Below are 21016 nucleotides of genomic sequence, written 5' to 3'. Positions count from 1 at the left end.
GCCGGGTCTATAGAACTATACAATTAAAAAATAAGAATCTTAAGGTTCATCATAATTGTAGGTAAAAGGACATGTTTTTACTTAATAAAATATTTTAAAAATGCTGAAAGTAGCATCAAAGCACTAAATTATATACTCATCAGGAGATACCAGGTAAAAAAAATAATGCATACAAAGTTAGGACCCTTCTCCAAAACGTCTACTAGAGAACAGCAATGCATTTAAATTATTCATTGAATGGTAAGCAAATATCCACCAGGAATGTTTCTAACAGATCTAAAAGTTCTCCTTTCTATCGTCCTGTTTAAGCAAAATCATAGGTTACCACGCAGGAGCTTTTTCAAAGGGCTTTTGTTGCTTTTTTAGAGTAGCTTTGGACCCTGTAGAGGGTAAGGCTCTCTATTACTTTTCTTCTCACGTAGATGCTGTGTGCCATACTACATAGTCTTTAGTTACTATTCCATTTTGTAATCTCTCTTAGACTCTTTGAGGGTCCCTCTTCATGTAGCCATTACTGATCACTGAGGCTGTGCACATCTGTATTTTCCTCAGTGTACAGCCCTGCACCTCCAGGAGCATACACCTCTCTGTGGATGGTGTTTACTCTTGTTGCGGTGTTCAGACAAGCTCAAATGGATCTCACCCTAAGGAGTCAAACCTTGATCTCAAGAGGGTGCATTATTGGGAATTTGTAATCTTCTTCCATGCATTAATCAATGGCACAAGGGTACCCTGGACGTTGCTGCGATGCACTCAATCACCATTCACCTGTCATTCATTAATTACATCACAGCCACTCACCAATCAGTCACGATGGACCGACTGAAGTAGTAGCACCTAAAAGAATCCTAAAGTATACCAAAAGCCAGGATTTCTCAGGTCCACCTTTCACATGTGGCGATTAACAGCCCCAAGGGGTTGTCTCGTCACCTAGTAATACTTTAAAGAAGTGTGACCCTGAATAGTTTCCTTGAACTAAAGCTCCTCATAGAGACTTCTGACTAGGAATTCAGTCCTGTTATAGAACCAGACCAAACTAAAGTTTAAGGCTGGTTCTGTACCAAAGGACCAATTCTAATTTGTCTGAGCAGTCTACATTGATGTCAGAGGCACCTAGGTTGTCAGACTAGGTCACAATATGTACAGTGTTAGCCATAGAGCGGAACTGTTACCTTTCTTTATACCGAATGTGTGTTCTTTCAGACACAACACGTGTAATAGATGCCAAAGCTCAAGAATAGCTGTAGAATATTCTAAATCCACAGTGCTCGATGTGGTTTTATGTATGCATGCTACTTAAATTAAACTGCACTCCTTTTACCTCCATTTCTCTAACTTTACTAGTTCACTCTAGCTGTGCCAAAGTCTAATTGCTGGAGTTGCCGAGGAAGTGAACACTTGTTGTTCAGAGGCAAGCATCTTGACAGCTGAATTAGTCAGAAGGGCCAGACGCGACCAGTCCATTTTATTCGGTAATTCAAGAGAGAACACGATAGATGCTGGGTTCCAGAACATATGCCTCCTGATCCTGATAATGACAATGAGCATGAGGGAGCAGTTATGGGGAATCCCTAAGTGACTAACAGTGTGTAACGATAATTGAATAAAGCCATTTTGCAATCAATCTGCCAGGAATAGGTAAAATAGCAGATAAATAAGTTAATCAAACCCTCTCTGGATTCCTCGAAACCGACAACTTGCTTTACTCCTCTCAAAAAGGGTTCTGACTGCATCAGAGCACCGAAAAGGCCCTGCTAGCGGTGGTGGAGGAAAGTAGGAAAATCTTAGACTCAGGAGGTTCGTCAGCCATAATACTCCTCAACCTGAGTGCAGCGCTTGATACGATGAACCACAAGATTCTGGCTCATCGGCTCAAGAGTATAGGAGTTAACAGGCACAGTGCTTCAATGGCTGTGCTCTTTTCTGGAGGGGAGAACCTTTCAGGTATTTGAGGAGAACATGCATCCAAACCTACCCCTCTTATAAGTGGAGTCTCACAGGGCTCATCACTTAGCCCGACCCTGTTCAATGTATATATGGCTCCTTTGGCAGCCACTGTAGCCCCCTCTGGAATCCGCATAGTGACCTATGCTGATGATACGCAATTGGTGGTAGCGCTTAACCAAGCAGACCAAAAAACCAATGGCTCTATACTTGTCTAGAGGACATCTCGAACTGGATGGACATATCTCAGCTTAAGCTTAATGGCGGAAAAACTGAGATCATGATATTGGGTAACCCCCTAAGTTTTAAATCCAGTTCCATTTAGCCAGTTGGCATGGGTCCACCCCAATCCCTAAGTCAGAAATTAAGAGCCTGGGCATCTGGTTGGATCAGGATTCGAACTTTAAGACACTGGCCAGGAAGACGGCAGCTAACGCTATGGCCTGCTTTGAATGGCCCGCAAAGTTCTCCTCCTCCTTCCCTATCAAGCAAAAAAGGTACTGGTCCAATCACTTATACTTTCCAGGCTGGACTATGGGAATGCACTATATCTGGGTGCCCCACCACAGTAGTCTCCACACTACAGTCTGTTCAAAATATCGCCGCCAGACTCCTTACTGGAGCCACCAACAGACAATCGGGAAAACCAGCACTCTGCTCCCTTCACTGGCTCCCAGTGCAGGAACGTATTAGATTCTAGGCCCTGTGCCTAGTACAGAAATCCATGCAAGGGATCGGGCCTCCTATCAACTCAGCCATGATCCATACTTACAAAGCGAATAGGAAACTTAGGTCAGACTAATTGCATCTGGCCGAGGTCCATAGGATCAAGAAGGCCTGAAGCGGTGGATGGCTCACCTCTTATAATGCCCCTAAACTCTGGAACTCTCTGCAACTACATCTCCTCATAGTTCCCAATCATCTGGCTTGTTGTAAACAACTAAAGACTTTTCTGTTTCCTTAGCTCTTCTGCCTCCTCCGTGACGGTTCCCAGCGCTGGGACGCTCCTGAGTAGCCATGCGCTTTACCAATGACTTTTCATTTCATTTCACCCAGCAACGAAGATAGGAGAATGTGTGGCAACACAATAAAGACTGCCTCCAAAAATCTATTCATTGTTTTGCAAGAAAAGTAAACATTAAAGTAAATGTTATTTATATGAATCAGATTTGAGAGGTAATTTATGAAATGGCCAAGCACAGAATGATTAGCAGACTGTACTTCTGTTTGTTAATCTTTATTCGATACAGGACAAGTCTGACTGTAAACTCTATGTTTACCTGTTGTTTGTATGTGAAGTACGCAAAGTCTGTCTTTTCCATTTGTGTAGAATGATTCATCAACATAAATAACTTCCCTTTGAAAAGTTTTGAAGTTCTCCAACCGAAGTTTTTACTGAGTAAAGTTCCTCTCAGAGGACAATTTTTAGTTTATCCTATTGTAGTAAGGAAGGCTTGTTTTGTGAAATTCTTGAAAAAAAACTAATGGCAATGCTATTGCTATGGGCTCAGAGCTGGTGTTGTTCAGTATATTATTCCAAGATTTAGACTTTGAAAAGGCAATCAAATCGTAACTAGGAGACCATATTAACACACTGTACTAGGCCTATATGTGCAGACCATAGTTTCAAAACTGAATGGAGTAGTGGATCCAAAGCAGAATAGCAAATACCCTAACATTATACATGGATCCTCACCATCACAACACTTGGGAGAGGAGAACATGACAAGTGGGTCACACGTGACAGAAATGTTTTTTAACACTTGATTACTCTTTGACTGGGGATGAGTACTATTTTTAACCAGTATCACATGCCTTTTACAAAATTTCAGTTGGTTAGATCTCAGCAGCATATGCCCTATGCATACTCTCTCCGGCATTTGGATGCACCAGGCTTACTCATTTGTCTCTTCGGCATGAGTCCCTCTGTGATAAATGTAGGATTAGTCTGAATGTAAAATACAGCGAGCCTCAAAGTAACCCTGGATTAATCCTTGCAATCTGTTGATGCATGCTCACGTATATAATAACTATATGCATGTTTGAATGATACAACATCGCATGTTCACACACCTATGCCTTTTACCCTTGCCTGGTAATGCCTTTTATTCTTTTTCTTTTTGCGTTTGCTACACAAAATAACCTTGAGCTATTTGCTGCACCCATATCATTGTGCCGCAGCACTTTTTGACGTTGTTAATTTTATACGGGCCACAAATATTTGAACAATTTTATATATATTTTTTTCTCCTTTTTAATCAGATGTTTGTTTTAAGACCTAATCTACATGGTTCTTGTAATTGATTTTAGGTAATCATACAATAAAGATTTCTTTCTTCCTCTTTTCCATAGCATCCCCCGTTTGGAAACACATATGTATCGCAGCACCAGGATGCCCGTGGGATCACGGTGCGCTTTATAAATGTGCCTACTACTACGACTACCACTTTACATGACAGAAAAGTGAGAATAAAGAACCTGTTCACTTTCCATGGATGAAATACATATTAGGAAGTTTTCAGCATTACAAGGATTAGCTTAGTGAATCCATATTTATAAATTTTTAAATGTTTAGTTCAAGTAATGTTGAAGTTGAACAGTTATAATATTAACTTCAGCGACGGCTCGTGGAGGGAGTTACGGTGGGGCAGGAGGGTGGGGAGGGGGAGGGGCAGGGTGGAGGTTGCTAAAAACCGGCATATGGATAATTGCAGGTAAGTAAACTAATTAATTAATAAAACGAATTTCGTAGTGCGCCTTGCATCGCAAAATGCAATGCAGTGCGAGCTACGAAATTCGTTTTATTAATTAAATTGTTTACTTACCTGCAATTATCCATATGCCGGTTTTTAGCAACCTCCACCCTGCCCCTCCCCCTCCTCCTGCCCCACCGTAACTCCCTCCACGAGCCGTCGCTGATTAACTTATTAAAGTTCAGTAAATTTCACCTCCACAGGCTAAACTTTCTTGATTATTTCACACATGAACTACAAATGACAGTAGTGGTTGCATGTTTAATACACACTACTGCATGCACAGACACATCTTATGTATAAGTAGTGATATTGGTAGGCACTATGAGCCACATTCACAAAGGTAAACTAAGACAAAAGTCTAACTTTGCTACTTTTGGTATTCACAAAGGCATTTGCAAGTAGTAAAGTTGAATTTTGTCTCAGTTAAACTTAGGTTTTCGTCTTATGTTCAACTGAGACCAAAACAGAGACAAAAGTCTAACGTTACTGCTTGTAAATGCCCTTTGAGAATACCGAAAGTTACAAAGTTAGACTTTATCTCAGTTTACCTTTGTGAATCGGGCCCTATGTTTATGAGGCACTCAACAAAGACTGAGTTGCATGGTTTCAGGTCATCACTAAAACAAGTACATGTAAGTGATTAAATCATTGGCCAATAGGATGCATGTAAATGTCAATATGTTTCCAAAATCAGAATAATATGAAACAAAACACACCTCTTATTAATCCTAGCCCAGGTTGTGTTCATGTTGTCGGTAATCATCTCCACTTTTCGGGTATCATCTGTTGAATAGTCTCTTAGAAGTTTACGAGCCATGTCATTTGCCACATCCACGTTAATTTGCCACTGACGTAGCTCCTTTGCAAATTGCTGTGAGGTAAAAACAAGTGTGTAATTAAAAATGATATTATAAAGTGAATCATTAATGAGTAAATGTTCTTCACATGTTTCAGTCAAACAGGAAATGATTAAAAAACTATTTCTGAGGCTAGTGCTGGCATCTCAAGAGATGTGTTATGAAATAATCCCTTTCTGCCCTTCTTGGGACTCATCCATCTAGAAGTCAACAGGAAAACCTCTGCCCTTCTCATTCTCCTTCTCATCAATCCTACCTAATGAGATAACTGATAAATATAGTGGGGACTTGGAAAAATCTTTAGACATCTCAGTGAACATTGGTAGGTGCAGATGTGCCCTGTACAAAGCTACCCAGAGTGTTAAACGTGTGATTTAGGAGAAACAGAGTTTAGTGGACGTCAAGAATTGGACAGTCCATTATATTTCTGTCAATGATATTCTGACTGGCTCTGATGATGAAAACCCTAGAACAGAGGGCTTAAAACCTCTTAATACTGCGCCCAACCTGTAAAAAGACAAACAATCCGTAGTCCACCTTCAATTTTTTCACAATTCTTTTGATAAATTTGGCAATGTTTAAATATGTCTAAACCTATGTAAACGATGCAGTTAAGTGTTGTTACCCCATTTTATATCCATTCAAGATATAAATGACAAAAGTTGTTAGTGATGGCCTATTATAATGTGGCTTACTGTTGCTCATGTTTTTAACAATTAAAACAAAGCATGACGCTTCTCTTGGCCAGAGATTGGTGCCCCCCCCCACCCGAGATCCCCAGTTTGAAGACCTTTGCCCTAGACTGAGGGTGTGTTGGACTTTAAGAACCTCAAACTGTGAGGCCCATTTAGGGCACATGTTCTGAAGTTTTCCTACTGAGAATTGTCAAAAAAGGCAGCAGGTCCTGAACAGAAAGAAATATAAATTACACCCACACCCTAGCTAAAATCTCTAAGTCTATCAGGACTATTAGATTTTTTTGTTTTTTGAAAACAAATCCAGCTTTGTGAGTTTGTTTTTGAAGAACCAAGAAGTTTGCTATGTGGCCACATGCAACACAATAGCAGCTCAGTAAAGTTACAGTGTCTTTAGAGGATCCACTGTGCTAGCTGTTCCTCTGAAGGCACAGAGACTTCCACCAGGCAGGCAGAGAAACTACAAACATGGTGGGCTGCAGTACATCTGGGCAGAATAAAATGCAGCCCGCCAAACTCTAAATAAGCTCCAATGATTTTAATGTTTATGTGGAGAACACCACAATGAAGAAGGAAGGGGGCTGAAATGTTTTCACCCGTACAGGTGGTTACTATTGGGCGATAAAAGGTACTATAATAAGGGATGAAATCTGCTCTTTTAACATTCTTAGTACAAGTTGACAAAATGAATATCAAATAAATATATGAAATTTGGTTTTGCAAAAAAGAGTTCAAATATTAAGAACTGAAAGTATAAAAGAATCAAGCAGTGTGTTAGAAACAGGGTCTCTAGTTAGCTGTGGTTTGCTCCCCATCCAAATAGGGACCCACAACCTAAGTTAGGGTAAATGTAGTACACTCAAAGTTTACCTGTGCTCACCCTCGGGTAGATTGGCCCAGTGCGGTCAGGCTAAACTGAAGAGACAATGTGTAAAATATTTGTGCACCCACACACAGTAACACAGTGAAAACAACACAAGTTAAAACACTACAAAAGAACTCCATACCAGTTTTAAAAAATTGCCATTATTTATCTGAATAAAACAAATTAGGCGTGATAAGCTCCTGTAGTTCTGAGTCCCAGAACGCCGAAAGTGCAATGCATTCTCACAATTCGTTCATGAGTTTATCCAGTCCACTCTCCATGCCTAACTAGGCTGTCTATGTAGTTCACATAAAAAGGTTTCAAAGTAATTTACTTAAAATTGCTGATTTTTTATTTGTTTTCTTCTGGAGGGACTTCATGTGTGTACTTTCTTGTATGTATAATGGATGCGAAGCCTGTGTTACCTATAACATGTGAAGTTCCCCTGGTTCACAATGCAGGATTTCTTTGGAACTTTGGGAATTTTTTGGGATTATACCATTACAACGGGTTATTTGAAAGATAAAGGACTATACCGACCGTGCTACCACCTATTTAGCCATGAAAAAGTCAAACGTTGTTGAAACACGTGTTGGCTGTGTTCTTTCCTGGTAAATTAACATGAAATGAGATTGTGAATCATATCAGTATTGTGGATTATCACCATTGTGCTTTGGACTGTATCAATATTCCACCATGATTATGTTAAGAATTAAAATGAACGATATCCAGTGAATAAGAGTCCACACTGTCTGGATATTGACGTTTTTTGGATAGTGATTTGGTTCCCTAAAGTGAATGGGTAGGAGAGGGATGAGGGAGAGCTGTGTGGAGATGCCAATTGATAAAGGCATATCTATCAGTTCACCATCAAAGAATATTTGGCAAACACTTTGAAAGTAAATGGAATTATTCAGACAATCATTCTTTGACATTTGAGGTTCTCCCAAGCAATTCTGTGAAAATCAGTCAGTTTTGTCATTTTATAGAACGTTTTGCATTTTGGTACAATCGGATAGGGACAAAAGTATCACGGATGACTTACAGATTCTGCTATAGATATTTATTTTTCACATAAGTTTCAACCTGATGAATTCTTATAGCACTTTTGATCTATTACTTATTGAAACCTCCTACATCACCAATTGTTTAGAAAACAAGATTCGGTTGCCTGGAAAAGAAACGCAGGAAAGAATATTATAAACCATTTGTTTCTAAAAAATTGCAAACCTATGCTCAGAGGCTACATGAACTAGGAACTGAATTCACACTAAGTCTGTGGGGTGCCTCAACAGAACAGACCGGTTTTGAGTCCCCACATAAAGGTGCTGTGGTTCCCAATTTTGTGCAGTTGGAAGGGAAGTTAATTACAGAAAGAATGCATGAGAGCAGAGAAGAAACATCATCAACCTGAGCTCTAGGGATTCATGGAACAGAAAACAAGAGTTACAAAGTAACTTGGAGAGGGCACTTTGAAACATATCTAGTCAAAATAGTCCAAAATATGGTAGGATCAGTTCCACAGAAAGCATAATATATTCTGCAGCTACACATAAATCACTTATTTATATAAAGAATGGCAATGAGAAACAGTGAAGATTAGAGAAGTCTGCAGGAATTGGAAAAAAAGGAAAACATGGCTACAAAGTCACAAGGAGGGATAGAAGGAATGACAGAATTGTAATAGCAATTGGAAAAAGGAAACCAAGTGACAGAATGATTGATAAAGGATTCACAATGCAAATCAACAGAATAAATAGGCAAGTGGTATTGAAAGAACACCGATAAAAGATACACTCCGGTTTAAGAGATATCATGGGGAGCTAGAAAGAGAATGGGAGAGTAGGAGAGATAGAAATGAAAAGGAAGTTTGTTGGGATTGAATGTCAATCACAATACAGAGATTGAAACGTCAATTTAAAAAAACTTTCATCCACATTATCGACTACTGCTATCTGAACAAGATATCAGAATTTGGGTTATTGATTAGGGAGGTGATTGCCTCTACCAGCTTATTTGACATAATCTGATTGCTCAAAAAACAAGTCAGAGAGAATCCCTGCCTAAACCTTAGCAGTTATCGCACAAGCAGTATGCAATCCGCACGGATGTGTATGTTAAGTTCCAGCACTAAACAGAATTCTAGAGTAAGGAACACACTAATAGAACTGCCAAACTTAGCAAGATAGCCAAAAATGTAATGAGCAAAAAGATACCAGGATCATTAAAATTGATTGAGAGGACAAGAGATATATATTTTTTAAAGTTTCAAAACACCTAGGAAAAAGTAAAGGTTGGATACATTAGATACACCAAGCGAGTTATCTCAGTTTTTACCTTAAGACTTATTCTTTGAAATGGACGCCAAAATCTATCAGCGGGGCAAGGTCCAGGGCTGTGATCAACAAGGGTTCTTCAAATTAGGATACATTTTTGTTGAGCTCCCACTGAAGTCATTGGTTTTGGTGCAAAAACCTCCTACCATGACAAAGCTGGATTTCATAGAAACCAAGAGTTCTTCACCGGTCAAGTAGCTTTCCCACTGTGTCTAGTTTTTATCTTTAGACTTTTAGTCAAAATACTTCAGTTAGGCAAAGCTGTAGGCTACCGCTGGGCCCAGCCCAACAAGGTACGATGCCCTTTGATATAGTCCTGGGCACACATGTATGATCAAAAGAAATTTAAAACATTTGTAGAAAATGATGTGGTCGACACCAGTTGATTTTCTTATAGGGGTGATTTATGAAGATTCTCATGTACAAGCAACTATGTCAGCCGACACGTGTTTCGTCCGCAAGTCAATGCTTGGGACTCTTCAGGGCTTGTAGCGCTATGAATCAGGTTTTGTAGACCTGTGTTAATTTCAACCCGGTAAGGGGTTCAGGTGGGCCGGTATGGCCGTAGAATAATCAGTAGAGGATGGTGATGCGGAAAACAACGGACGGGTTCGTCCGTAGTAAACTGGAGCCTTTTGTAACTGGTTCCAGAACGTTGCTCGTCTCTCCCGGGTGTGTCGGAGCTGCTACCCTAAAACCCTGCACAGAAGTTAAAAGGTACGATACCCTTACTGCAAGATCCTGCTGAACTGTTTTCAATGCATCAAAAACTTTGAGGAGGACAGATTTGGACTTCTTACCCTCCTAGCATGTATCTTTTCACTGCAGTATCAGCACCATGTCCCAATAAATATAGGCTGCATGCTTTATAAACAGTTCATTTTCCTTAGGAAGGCACCTGGCAACTTCTTGTGTTGATTGTTTCCTTAGCTATCGTTCTAGCTCGTTCACAGTAATATCCATCCTTCACATTTGCTGTGTTGCTCCTTGTTTGGTTTCCTCGAGTTGGGGCAGATTGCCATCAACCTATTCTGCTCAAATTCTGCAAACCCTAACACTGGGACTTCAGTCACTGTCAGGGTACACTTTCTTTATGTATTATAATATATTTGATATCTATCTATCTATCTATCTATCTATCTATCTATCTACATATATATAAAATAAATATAATCATTATGTGTATATCTATCTATTGATATACAGATAGATAGATAGATAGATAGATAGATAGATAGATAGATAGATAGATAGATAGATAGATAGATAGATACTGTATATATACAGATAGACAGACAGACAGACAGACAGACAGACAGACAGACAGACAGACAGACAGACAGACAGACAGACAGACAGACAGACAGACAGACAGATAGATAGATAGATAGATAGATAGATAGATAGACTACTTTTATATATCTTTGTGTGGGATTAAAATGCAAACTTTAGGGATTACTTATTAATATATAAAAAGGGTATTCTTATATGGCGAAGCACTTTACCTTGTCATGTGTTACTGCAGTTCCTTTAATACAGCCTAGACACAGCACAACAGTGCTCCTGCCACCCATATATTCTTGTTGTTTGAGAGGGTGTTGTAAATATTACACCTAATTCCCATGCTACTGGTGCATTTTGTGAGCCATCTACAATGACATTTTTAGGAAAGTTAAATAAATTAATAGGGTAAAACCAGTTTTACCAAGACGATTTTAGGGCCAAACCATGTGCACTGTGTGTGTGTGGGGGGGGGGGGGGGGGGGGGGGGGTCCTTACTTGCACAGGGGGCTGTGGCAACCTTGCTACACCACCGACAGGTGGTTTGTAAAAGGTAAAGAATGAATGCTGGTGATGAAAGGAGAGAGAAAGCACAAAGAGTGAGTTATAAAAAAAAACACCGAACAAGAGGTACGAGGAAAAGAGATGGGAAGCCCTGAAAGTCGATGGTTAAGTACACAACCAAGAAAGAGGAATAGAAACAGACAGAGCGTTTCATAGAAGAAATAGGTAACACTAAAAGTGAAAGTGTCATAGACAAACGAGAGGCTGAGAGAACACATAAAAAGAAAGCGGATCCCTCCCTTATTTTTCTCAGATCTTTTTGTGACACTCAGTGCGCATCTTCATGCTCTATCCGCCATCCCGTCCCCCATCTGCTCTTCCCCGCCAAAATAAAGCATTTCACCTACAACACTGGCGGCTGGTTACATTTTTAGAAGAGTACTTTGGCTTTGGACAGTGACAAAATGAACAGTCTTAACCAGAAGGATAAGGGGACGCTATTTCAGGGGCATTCCATAAAAAGCAGGCCACGCACATTTTCAATGGCGAGCCAAAGGATAACGAGGTGCGCCACACGACCCCAGCTGTTTTGCCCGGTCTTAAACCCCAAAAAAAGAGAAACATTAACGTCAGATATATCTTTATAACACGAACAGATGGATCAGACTGAAAAGTGACGTGGCTCATTTTCTTGCTTGAGTTTATGGGATTGTTAATGTAATTAGTGCCACCTGCTGGAGCTACACCAAACGTGCATGCAACAAAAAGGCTTTCATATGTAACCTGATTCATGCAATATGCAATTCACGTCTGTTGATTACAGCATGCACTCTCGTTTACCACAAAGGAGTCTCAGAGGCAGTCACTGCTTGAAAAATCTACTCCTATTTATATACAGTTCCAGAAAAGATATTCCTTTGAAAACCGAAAAATAGTGCTAACAACAAACATGAAAAGAACACAGTTAAATACAAATTGATGATCATTTCTGATGATCTCCCATTGTATATTCTTAGTTCTACACAGAAGGTGAAGTGTGATGTCTGCAGGATATATATTAGTTTAATTCTCGTCTTCGTATATCTTCCTTGTTGCTTAAGGTTCATTTGGGCCTTTCTTTGGAGACTGATTTGTGGATGTCCATAATGACATCTACTGTCTGTGCATAGGAGCAGCGTAATTGTGGCTGCTCCCTTTCTTGTCTTGATAATGCCATATATACGAACATGTAGTACCATATATTTGTGTGCTTTAATATCATTAACAAAAAGTGGTGTACTTGACCTGAATACTGAAGTGGCAATTACCGCATGATTCAGACATTTATGTGAGTGCGCATACTAATGTTTTCCTTATAGTGATACCAAATTGAAGTTTTCATATATATCTGCATTTGTGTGGTTTGAGTACTTTTTTCAACTCTATATATACTCACATACTGATTTGAACAGTTTCATGCATTTATTTAATAACTGGTAATGTATCCATAACCATCCATTGAAGTATTTTGCTATGTTAACTTGACCAAAGGCCTTAAGCATTTGGACTCTGTCTAACCTTCAGCATGAAACTTTTTTCTTTTTTGAAGGTGCATTCACATGATCTTAAAGTTAGTAAAAGGCATATTTTGCATGAGAGATAGTGAAGTTCGGGAGAAGACCTTGTGGCAAGAACGGGAGGCGTCAACGAACAAAAGGAGGACACCTATTTATGTAATATGTAGAGATGGGAGGAATCCTAGTATGTCGTGATGTTCAGACCATGAGATGGGACTATCAAATAAGGTTGCCAAGTTCTACTGTCAGAAGGTGGAAAAGTACTGGGACACATGATGTGGGATTCTCAAATGTTCAGCGGAGTTTTAATTTGTGGTCACACTTAAGCCTTAGGCGGAATCCTTCCAGGCTCAGAGGGGTACATACCTTTTTGCTATATTTCTGTTGTATGACTTTATACTATACAATACGTCTGATTTTGGCAAACTTCTACAGTAGTCTCTACAATTCTGACACTTTCCTGCTTTACTGGATCTGACTAATGTTTCCCCAATTAATGCTACTTAGTTCAGGTTTAGTTTAGGTAATTTAGATTTACTCATGTATAGGCAAGCGGACTGGAAATCATGTTTGGCAGTGTGGCTCACTGATTAGAGCAGCAGACCCTGATGCAGAGGTCTGGCCAGGGACCAGGGTTCAATTCCCGACGAGGCAGTGTCCTGAACCCAAAAATGTCCATGGACTCGATAATTCTCGCCTCGGTGCCTATTCTAATCATGGGGTCCCACGCTGCAACTCTGGGCAATAGCTGCTTAATCTCCACTACGGCAGCCCACCCGCTGCGGGATGCCTGGCTTTCACCTTGGGGATGCCCAGTAGGGGTTATCTCACAGGGAAAAGCGAGGACGGGTTCCCAAGGAAAGCGCCTTGATGCCTTTGGGTGATACGTGCGCTATATAAGTCGCAATACAATACAATACAATATACTGATCACCAGATTTTGTTCCTTATTTTCTGTATTGCTTACCTAAATTCCTTGTATGCTTTATGCTGTTGAGACTAAACTTTGTTGGACTATTTGAACAGTGAATACGTATTTTTACAACATATTCTTGAGACTTGTGGACATCAGTTTGACTTTGAATTTGTAATACATCTACATTTAATCCCATTTTTTGACTTTGGAGGCCTCACTGTGTAGCCAAATGGGCTACATTGTAAATTGAATTCTTTCTTGGGGGATGTTAACTCCTCTTTATTTCTCAGTCATCTAATAAGCTCTATCGCAAGGAAATTGATTCTGAAGCAAATTCCTTCAAAAAAGCATTGCAGGGGGACGCGGAGTGCTTAGCTTTTACTAAGCTCTTAAGGGTTTGAACAATAGATACCCACCATCATTTTCTGACTCACTACCAGCAAAAAGGAGAAAACGTGGCATAAGCTTCATCGCACACTCCCTAGGCTGACACTGGTCCTTGTGTCATGATAGCCATAACTTCTGGTATGTATAACTGTCAGCCATTTTGAAGCTGCCTTCAAGAGCAACCTGATATGGAAGACTTTTCTTTTTGTAAGTGTATATTTTGTCTTTCAACAAGGAACAGATTGGCAAGTGTTTGTTATATTTCCCCATATTTTTCAGTATTCTGAACATGGATACCCTTTGGCTATAGTGTTGCAGCATTTTAAAGAAGCAGATAACAATGCCTGATGGTTGCATTAATCTCCTGATCAGTGTTGCTCTGGCAAAGGTTAGAGAGTTGTTGGGGATTTGAAGGGGGTGAAGGATTACTACAGCACCACTGAAATATAATTAGCCTTAGATGAACTGAAGAACTAAGAGGTCCCAGGTCCCATTTTGTTTCCAAACAAAATATTTAGGATCAGTAAGACTTGTTGCTCGTGGTGGTAGATAAGTAACTTACTGGGCTCCACCTCAGACAGACAACATCGCTCCCCATCTTCGCAAGAAACCTCAAAACCTGGCTCTTCGACAGACCCCCTCCTTGATGGAATGGAACCTGCAACCCCACCACCCCCCACCCCCTTAGCGCCTTGAGACCCTTACGGGTGAGTAGTCGCGCTGTAACAAACTCCTGATTGATTGATTGATTGACATTTGTGAAAAAGGTGAAACATCACATATACAAAATCATACTGTCTGATTACCCACATCAACTATAAATCAACATCTTTCAAATACTTTTCTTAGATTGGATGGAGGACGAACACGATTCACAAAGTCTTTCATCTACATCACAAATTCACAAAAATCGCATTGAAAAGTAGGTGTGCATTTGGGTAGCATTAGGCAAGTCGCTGATAGGCAGCTTTAGTGGTCCAAATTAACGATAACGTTCTTTAAACTGCAAATAACAGCAATAATTTGCAACTTCTTCAGAAACCCAAGGCAGATCAACAGGAGATTTGTACAAGAAGCGAGATGAATCAAGGATGTCTTTTGGCCACACTGCTAGTCAACTTCTACGTGAATGATGTCCCTGCCTTTTTTTGAGATGCAACCAAAGGTCTTCCTAAAATAATTTGTGTGAAGATCCTAAGCCTACATTATAGAGCCAGAACTGAACCATAGCTATTTTTATTTTTCAATCCATCTTCGCCCTTCCTTCCTTGAAAATATTTGTTTAAACAATGGAAGAATATGTTCTCAGCAGTTAAAGAAGGATGAATTATTGGAAAACAGAGTTTCTTTCTTGGTAGGAAAAAGGTTTCATTTTTCACCTTGTCATAGGTAATGCATCTAATAGTGTTGACAGATTCCCAATTTACTGCTGCTTCAAGATTTGCTTGAATTCCAGGCAGGGCTAAATATTTAAAAGGTGAGAATTTGGTTCTGAAGCATACATATCTTTCAGTCTCTAAGACCAAAAACCGTTAACGTTTCAAACTCCCTTGGCTACAAGGAAAGCCTGAGCGAAGAAGAGCAACACCTACAAATGTTTCTCTGGACTGGTAAATATGGCATGGGCAACAAAGCATTGATAAAATTGGCATTTATGGGCATAAAATCCTATTTTGATTGTTCAATTCGGACAAATTAGGGTCCATTCTGGCTTAGAAGTGTGCAGACCACCTCATTTGAAAGTTTTAGTCTGAACTCTTTTTGAGCCTATGTGTTTCTAACAGCTACAGCACAAGGAGTATGAGAGGAGTATGTCTTTGTAATCTCACCCAGCACATGGAACACATATGCTCAATGTCTCTGGCTCTTTCATGTCACTGTCTCTGAATGGTTAATGCAACAGCATCAGCTAGTGACAGCATTATTGGCAAAGTGATTGTTTAAGACAATCCCAGCTTTCCACCAGCATGTTAATACAAATTAATAAAAATAGATAACTACTGCTAACTCGACCGTATTTACCTTTTTAGTTCTTAACTCAGTAATTTTACTTCCTATTATATTATCTTATCATTTACAGTAAAATTACCACTACCTCAACAACATCTCCTTGTTTTAGCTTTTTTATTGCCAATAATGTCCAAGAATTCTGGTTATCTATCTTAACTTACCAGATAATACAGGTTTTATTAAATATTTTTGTAAAGTTAGTTAAACTAAATTAGATGATGGATTAATATTCTCTTATTGTTAATCATTCATATAGACTTAAATTATGATAAATATTATTAAAATATTTAGATGTATTTTTCATTTTAATATTATTAAATTAAAGTTTATTTCCTTAAGCCAACGTATAATTTGAAATAGCAATTAGATCAGTTTAAATAATCAAATTAAATCAAGGCATTCTTCTCTAATTCTAAACCTATTGCTAACCACAACAATTATGGATTTATGTGCACATGCAATTATTTTTTTAATAAAGTACTTTAAAACTACTCCTTGTCCAAGCACTGAACGATATTTACTGTTTGCTTATTGTTTATTATATAATGTTGTTAGTTAATGGTATTAATTGATACAAATGGAATTACATTTCTTAGAATTGAATTTTAAAAATAAGATAAACTTATCTCACCCTTAACCATAACTATTAGTCCAAAATATTGTAAAACGTGTTGACTTCTATTTAATTAATTTCAAAATAGTGTAATTTAATTTTGTTATTCGCGATTCTAAATTATTCCAACAGGAATGGCCTGCTATCACTTTGTGAAATATCCTGTGTGGTTCCACAAGCTATGTTTTCGAATCTCTCAGTTTGTGCATGGATAGATTATGTTCTGCTCCTAAAAGATTATGAAAAACATTCCAATGTTCCACTCGAAAACATTAATATTCTAGAATGGATAAAAGAAAGCATTCTTTCTTATAAATGATTCCAAAACAGAATTACTTTTATGATTTGTCACCATAAGCAGCTGTTGGTCATTGGCTTGATTTTCTGGCAACCTCCTTTTCGAAGGAGTTCAGCCCTCAGATATCATCCACCCAACACATGACATCTATGAGCGACACCAAATATTTACAGCTCCTTGCGCTTACCGAAATGGACCCCATTCTTAGTTTTCAGAACGCATTGCACTTTAGTGTCATCTGGCACTTTTGCCTATCAAACAACTGTAATTGCATCTGTCACCTCCATAAACATAATTTTAAAAACCTTCAAACGTTCACAGAAGAGGCAAGCTAGGCTAAGCCTTGGTAGAGCTTGTCACTCAGGCACTCTGGGCTTTACCTTGTCTCCCTATGGGACAGAGAATGACCTTCAAGATGCTATGCATTACACACAAACCAAAGCCATCAGTTGGTCTCAAAACAGCTCGGGCTGGTGACTTTTCTCTATAGAGTAGCCAGCCACTATGATTGTGTGCTGAAGAAAACATTACACCAGCTGATTTCAAATAGTAAGGCTAAAGATGAAAGACAGTAGCATCTCTTGACTTAAGCGTGGACCTATCAATAATAAGAGAACATCAGAATTCCAAATCCAAACATTTAACCAATATTTGATCTCCTGTGACTATGTTAATAATCATCAGTCTAGGCCTACTTCCTTATTAAAATGGTGAGTGGCAGGCACCAAGTACATATGAAATATCAAAGCCATTTCATATTCAACATGAAGTTAGGAACAGAAGGAAATCTTGAGGACAATAGTCGGAATAATGATGCTGGCACCTGGTTTTCAGGACTTTCAGGAAAGAAACATTCTTCAACTAAGAGAGACCTATCACGCAGCTCGTTCCTGGGAACTGCCCCACTAGGTTGCTTGCATAGATTATGGTTCCACCAGTGTGTGGGGTACAATAAGAATTGAATTACAATGACCAAGTGGAGGAGCATGATGCATGGACAACAATGCCTACATAACTTACAGAAAGCTTTGAAAACCATGCTCTTTTGCAAAGCCTTTACGTTCAAGGAAACTGGTAATGAAAGTAGCCAGCTTACTGTACCTGCAAAAAGCTGCATGTATCTATACCAGAATGTGTCCAATGAAACAAAGGAAAAACATTAATGTGTAAAAACAAAGTAGAGTCAGCGGTTGGGGGACTCAGTAAGAAAGTAGAATGAAATCAAAAGGAGATAAGGGTCCTGAAAGAAAGTGGTAAGAGTACCAATGAAAAACTGGAATCTTTGGAGAATCAAGCAAGAAAAAAACAACTTAAGAATACTAAATGTACCAGAAGGCAAAGAAGAGATGGATGTTAAGAAGTTTATAGTCCAATTACTAGAAGAACACTTTCCTTGGACGCAAACCATAGGGTTGGAAGAGGATATTCAAAGGGTACACCGAGATCCCATTGGCAGGAATAAAGACAGGAAAAATCCAAGGAAGATCCTAATAAACTTTAAAACATACACCATTAAAGAGAGAATCTTGAGTGAGGCACTAAAAAATGGCCCGCAGGATAAGGAGGGTTGGTCTTTCAGAATCCGGTCGGACATATCCAAAGCTACCCAGGACAGGCAGTGGGAATTAGGCCAGCATATGCAAGAACTAAGAAGCTTAGGAGCCACTGTACAAATGAAGTTCCCTGCAGCGCTCAGAATTATGTGGAGAAATAAAATGCACAACATAAGAGAGCCAGCAGAAGTTGCCCACTTTCTTGAGCAAATGAAGGACCAAATGAGAGGTCAGTCGGAGTCTAACGTCTGAATGTAAAATTAAAAAGGCTAACATAAAATTGAAAAAAAGGAGGAGAAACAGGAAAGGAATTAAGGTTGTCACGTACTTACTAAAAGGGCAGTCACGGAGCTCAAAGGGGCCGAAAATGCAGCCCGAAGAAGACAAAAGGGAGGCTTCACCAGGGAGGGTCAATTTAAATCACAAGAAAGACAAAACTAAAAAAGTATTGTACAAGGGTGGGGAGCAAACTAGGGGGAAAAAAAAGTCCTCAAAATGCGAAATAGGAGAAATCAGGGACTGCTGAATACTGCTAAAGGATGGTAGGGAAAGACGGCGAATAAGAGAAAGAGGGAACAATGGCAAAGAAAGTTAACATATTGTCATGGAACGTAAATGGTCTTAGAATACCAAGCAGAAGGCGCCAGATTCTGGAGTATTTGAGGGTAATAGACAGCGAGATTATAATCTTACAAGAAACACACTTGCTAAAAAAGGAATGGGAAGAAATCACAAAAAGTTAAATTGTGTAGACTGTTATGTTTGTACAAACTAAGATTGCTTTGTAAAAGGAATAGCTATACTTTTTAAAAAATCACTAAAAGCCAGAATTGCGAAAATAGACTTAGACAAAAAAGGCAGGTGGGCAGTCACCAGGGTAACAATACACAATATCCCTTATACTATTGCGAGCTACTATGTGCCCAATATGGATGACCCAGCTCCCTTACAAAATCTGTATACACAATTAATATCAGCTACATCCCCGGTAATATTAGGGGGAGATTTCAATTAATTCCAGACCCCAAAGCGGAACGTTTCCCTCCAATGAAACAAGCAAACCTTCCCAAAATGAGGGATTGGCTGTGGATCTTCAAAAAAGACTTAGGATTGGTGGACATTTGGAAAGGAAAAGGGGACAAAAAACACGTTTTTACCTTCAAAAACAAAAGACTGGGTCTACAATCCAAAATCGACTTTTTCTTGGTAGATAAAGCCCTTGTGGATAGGATACAAAAGGTGGAGCATTTACCTGCCCTCTTGTCGGACCACTCCGCTGTTCTATTAAAAACACAATTAGGAAAGGACAATTCAGTGGCAAGGTGGACAGTGGACCGTACCATTTATAATGACCCACAAAATATTGCAGATCTTAAAGTCGAATCAGTTACTTACTTTGAAAAAAACAAAGAGGGAACATCTCTGCAAGTTACTTGGGATGCATACAAAGCAGTAATTAGGGGGAAAATACTTAACCTGGCCTCACACAAACAAAAATAACAAAACAAGAGATAGGGAACCTAGAAAAGGCTATCAACACTTTGGATACACAAATAGAAGTTGAAGAAGACATTGAAAAAAAAAGGAAACTAGAAGTAGTCAGGATGAAGCAAAAGGAAACACTAACAGAAGTATTAGAGAGTAAGGTGGGAGAGAGATGGGAAGCGAGTAAATTATCTCACTATGAGTACGGAGAAGGGTGCAGTAAGTTGCTGGCATGGAAAACCAAGACGGAGGCTAGTAGAAATAAATAAGATAGTTAATATTCAGCCGCATGGTGCTACAGAACCGAGCTCAGAAGACTCAGTAATAATGAAAGAATTTGTAGACTTCTTTACAGAACTATATACAGAAGATACAAACCCATCATGCAAGCTACTAAACGGGTACCTTGAAGATCAGGAACTTCTAAAGTTAACAAGTGAGGAAAAAGAAGAGTTAAACTCTGAAATTACAAAGGAGAAGGTAGAAGAAGTGTTGAAAGGCCTAAAGAGAGGAAAAGCGGCAGGCCCAGATGCACTCCCAAATGAGTTATACACTAAACTTAGAGAAGTTCTGGCTCCCCTGCTCACAAACTTGTTGAACATAATCTACCTAGATAAAGGGAAACTCCCAGACTCTTGGAATGATGCAACTATAAACATCTTACTAAAACTGGGAAAAAACCCAGCAAAATGTGAGTCCTACCTACCTATTAGCTTACTAAATTGCGATTATAAAATCTTTACACAAATTTTGGCAAAGAGGCTTGGCAAAATAGCAGGAAACCTGATAAAGGAAGATCAGAAAGGGTTTGTAAAGGGTAGACAATTGCACGACCTAACACATGAGCTCATTGGGGCCATAGTGAGGAAATATAAATTTTTGGTCATGTTATGTTCCCTAGCGCGTACCCCACCGACTCCATGTACCAGCTTAAAGTGCATGTAACTTCCCTCCTGTGCC

General features: G+C 39.2%; 1 protein-coding gene across 2 annotated transcripts in view; it reads right to left on the bottom strand.

Moving 5' to 3' along the window:
• Window positions 1-21016, bottom strand: part of DMD (dystrophin) — a 4652165-nt gene that overhangs the window by 2182889 nt on the left and 2448260 nt on the right. For both annotated transcript variants that reach the window (XM_086934537.1, XM_086934536.1), the window contains one exon: window positions 5417-5571. In XM_086934537.1, the coding sequence (XP_086790663.1) occupies window positions 5417-5571 (155 nt within the window). The remainder of the gene's footprint in view (window positions 1-5416; window positions 5572-21016) is intronic.

Source organism: Lissotriton vulgaris, chromosome 8, assembly GCF_964263255.1.
Source record: "Lissotriton vulgaris chromosome 8, aLisVul1.2, whole genome shotgun sequence".
NCBI lineage: Eukaryota > Metazoa > Chordata > Amphibia > Caudata > Salamandridae > Lissotriton > Lissotriton vulgaris.
This window is presented reverse-complemented; position numbering and strand designations above follow the sequence as displayed.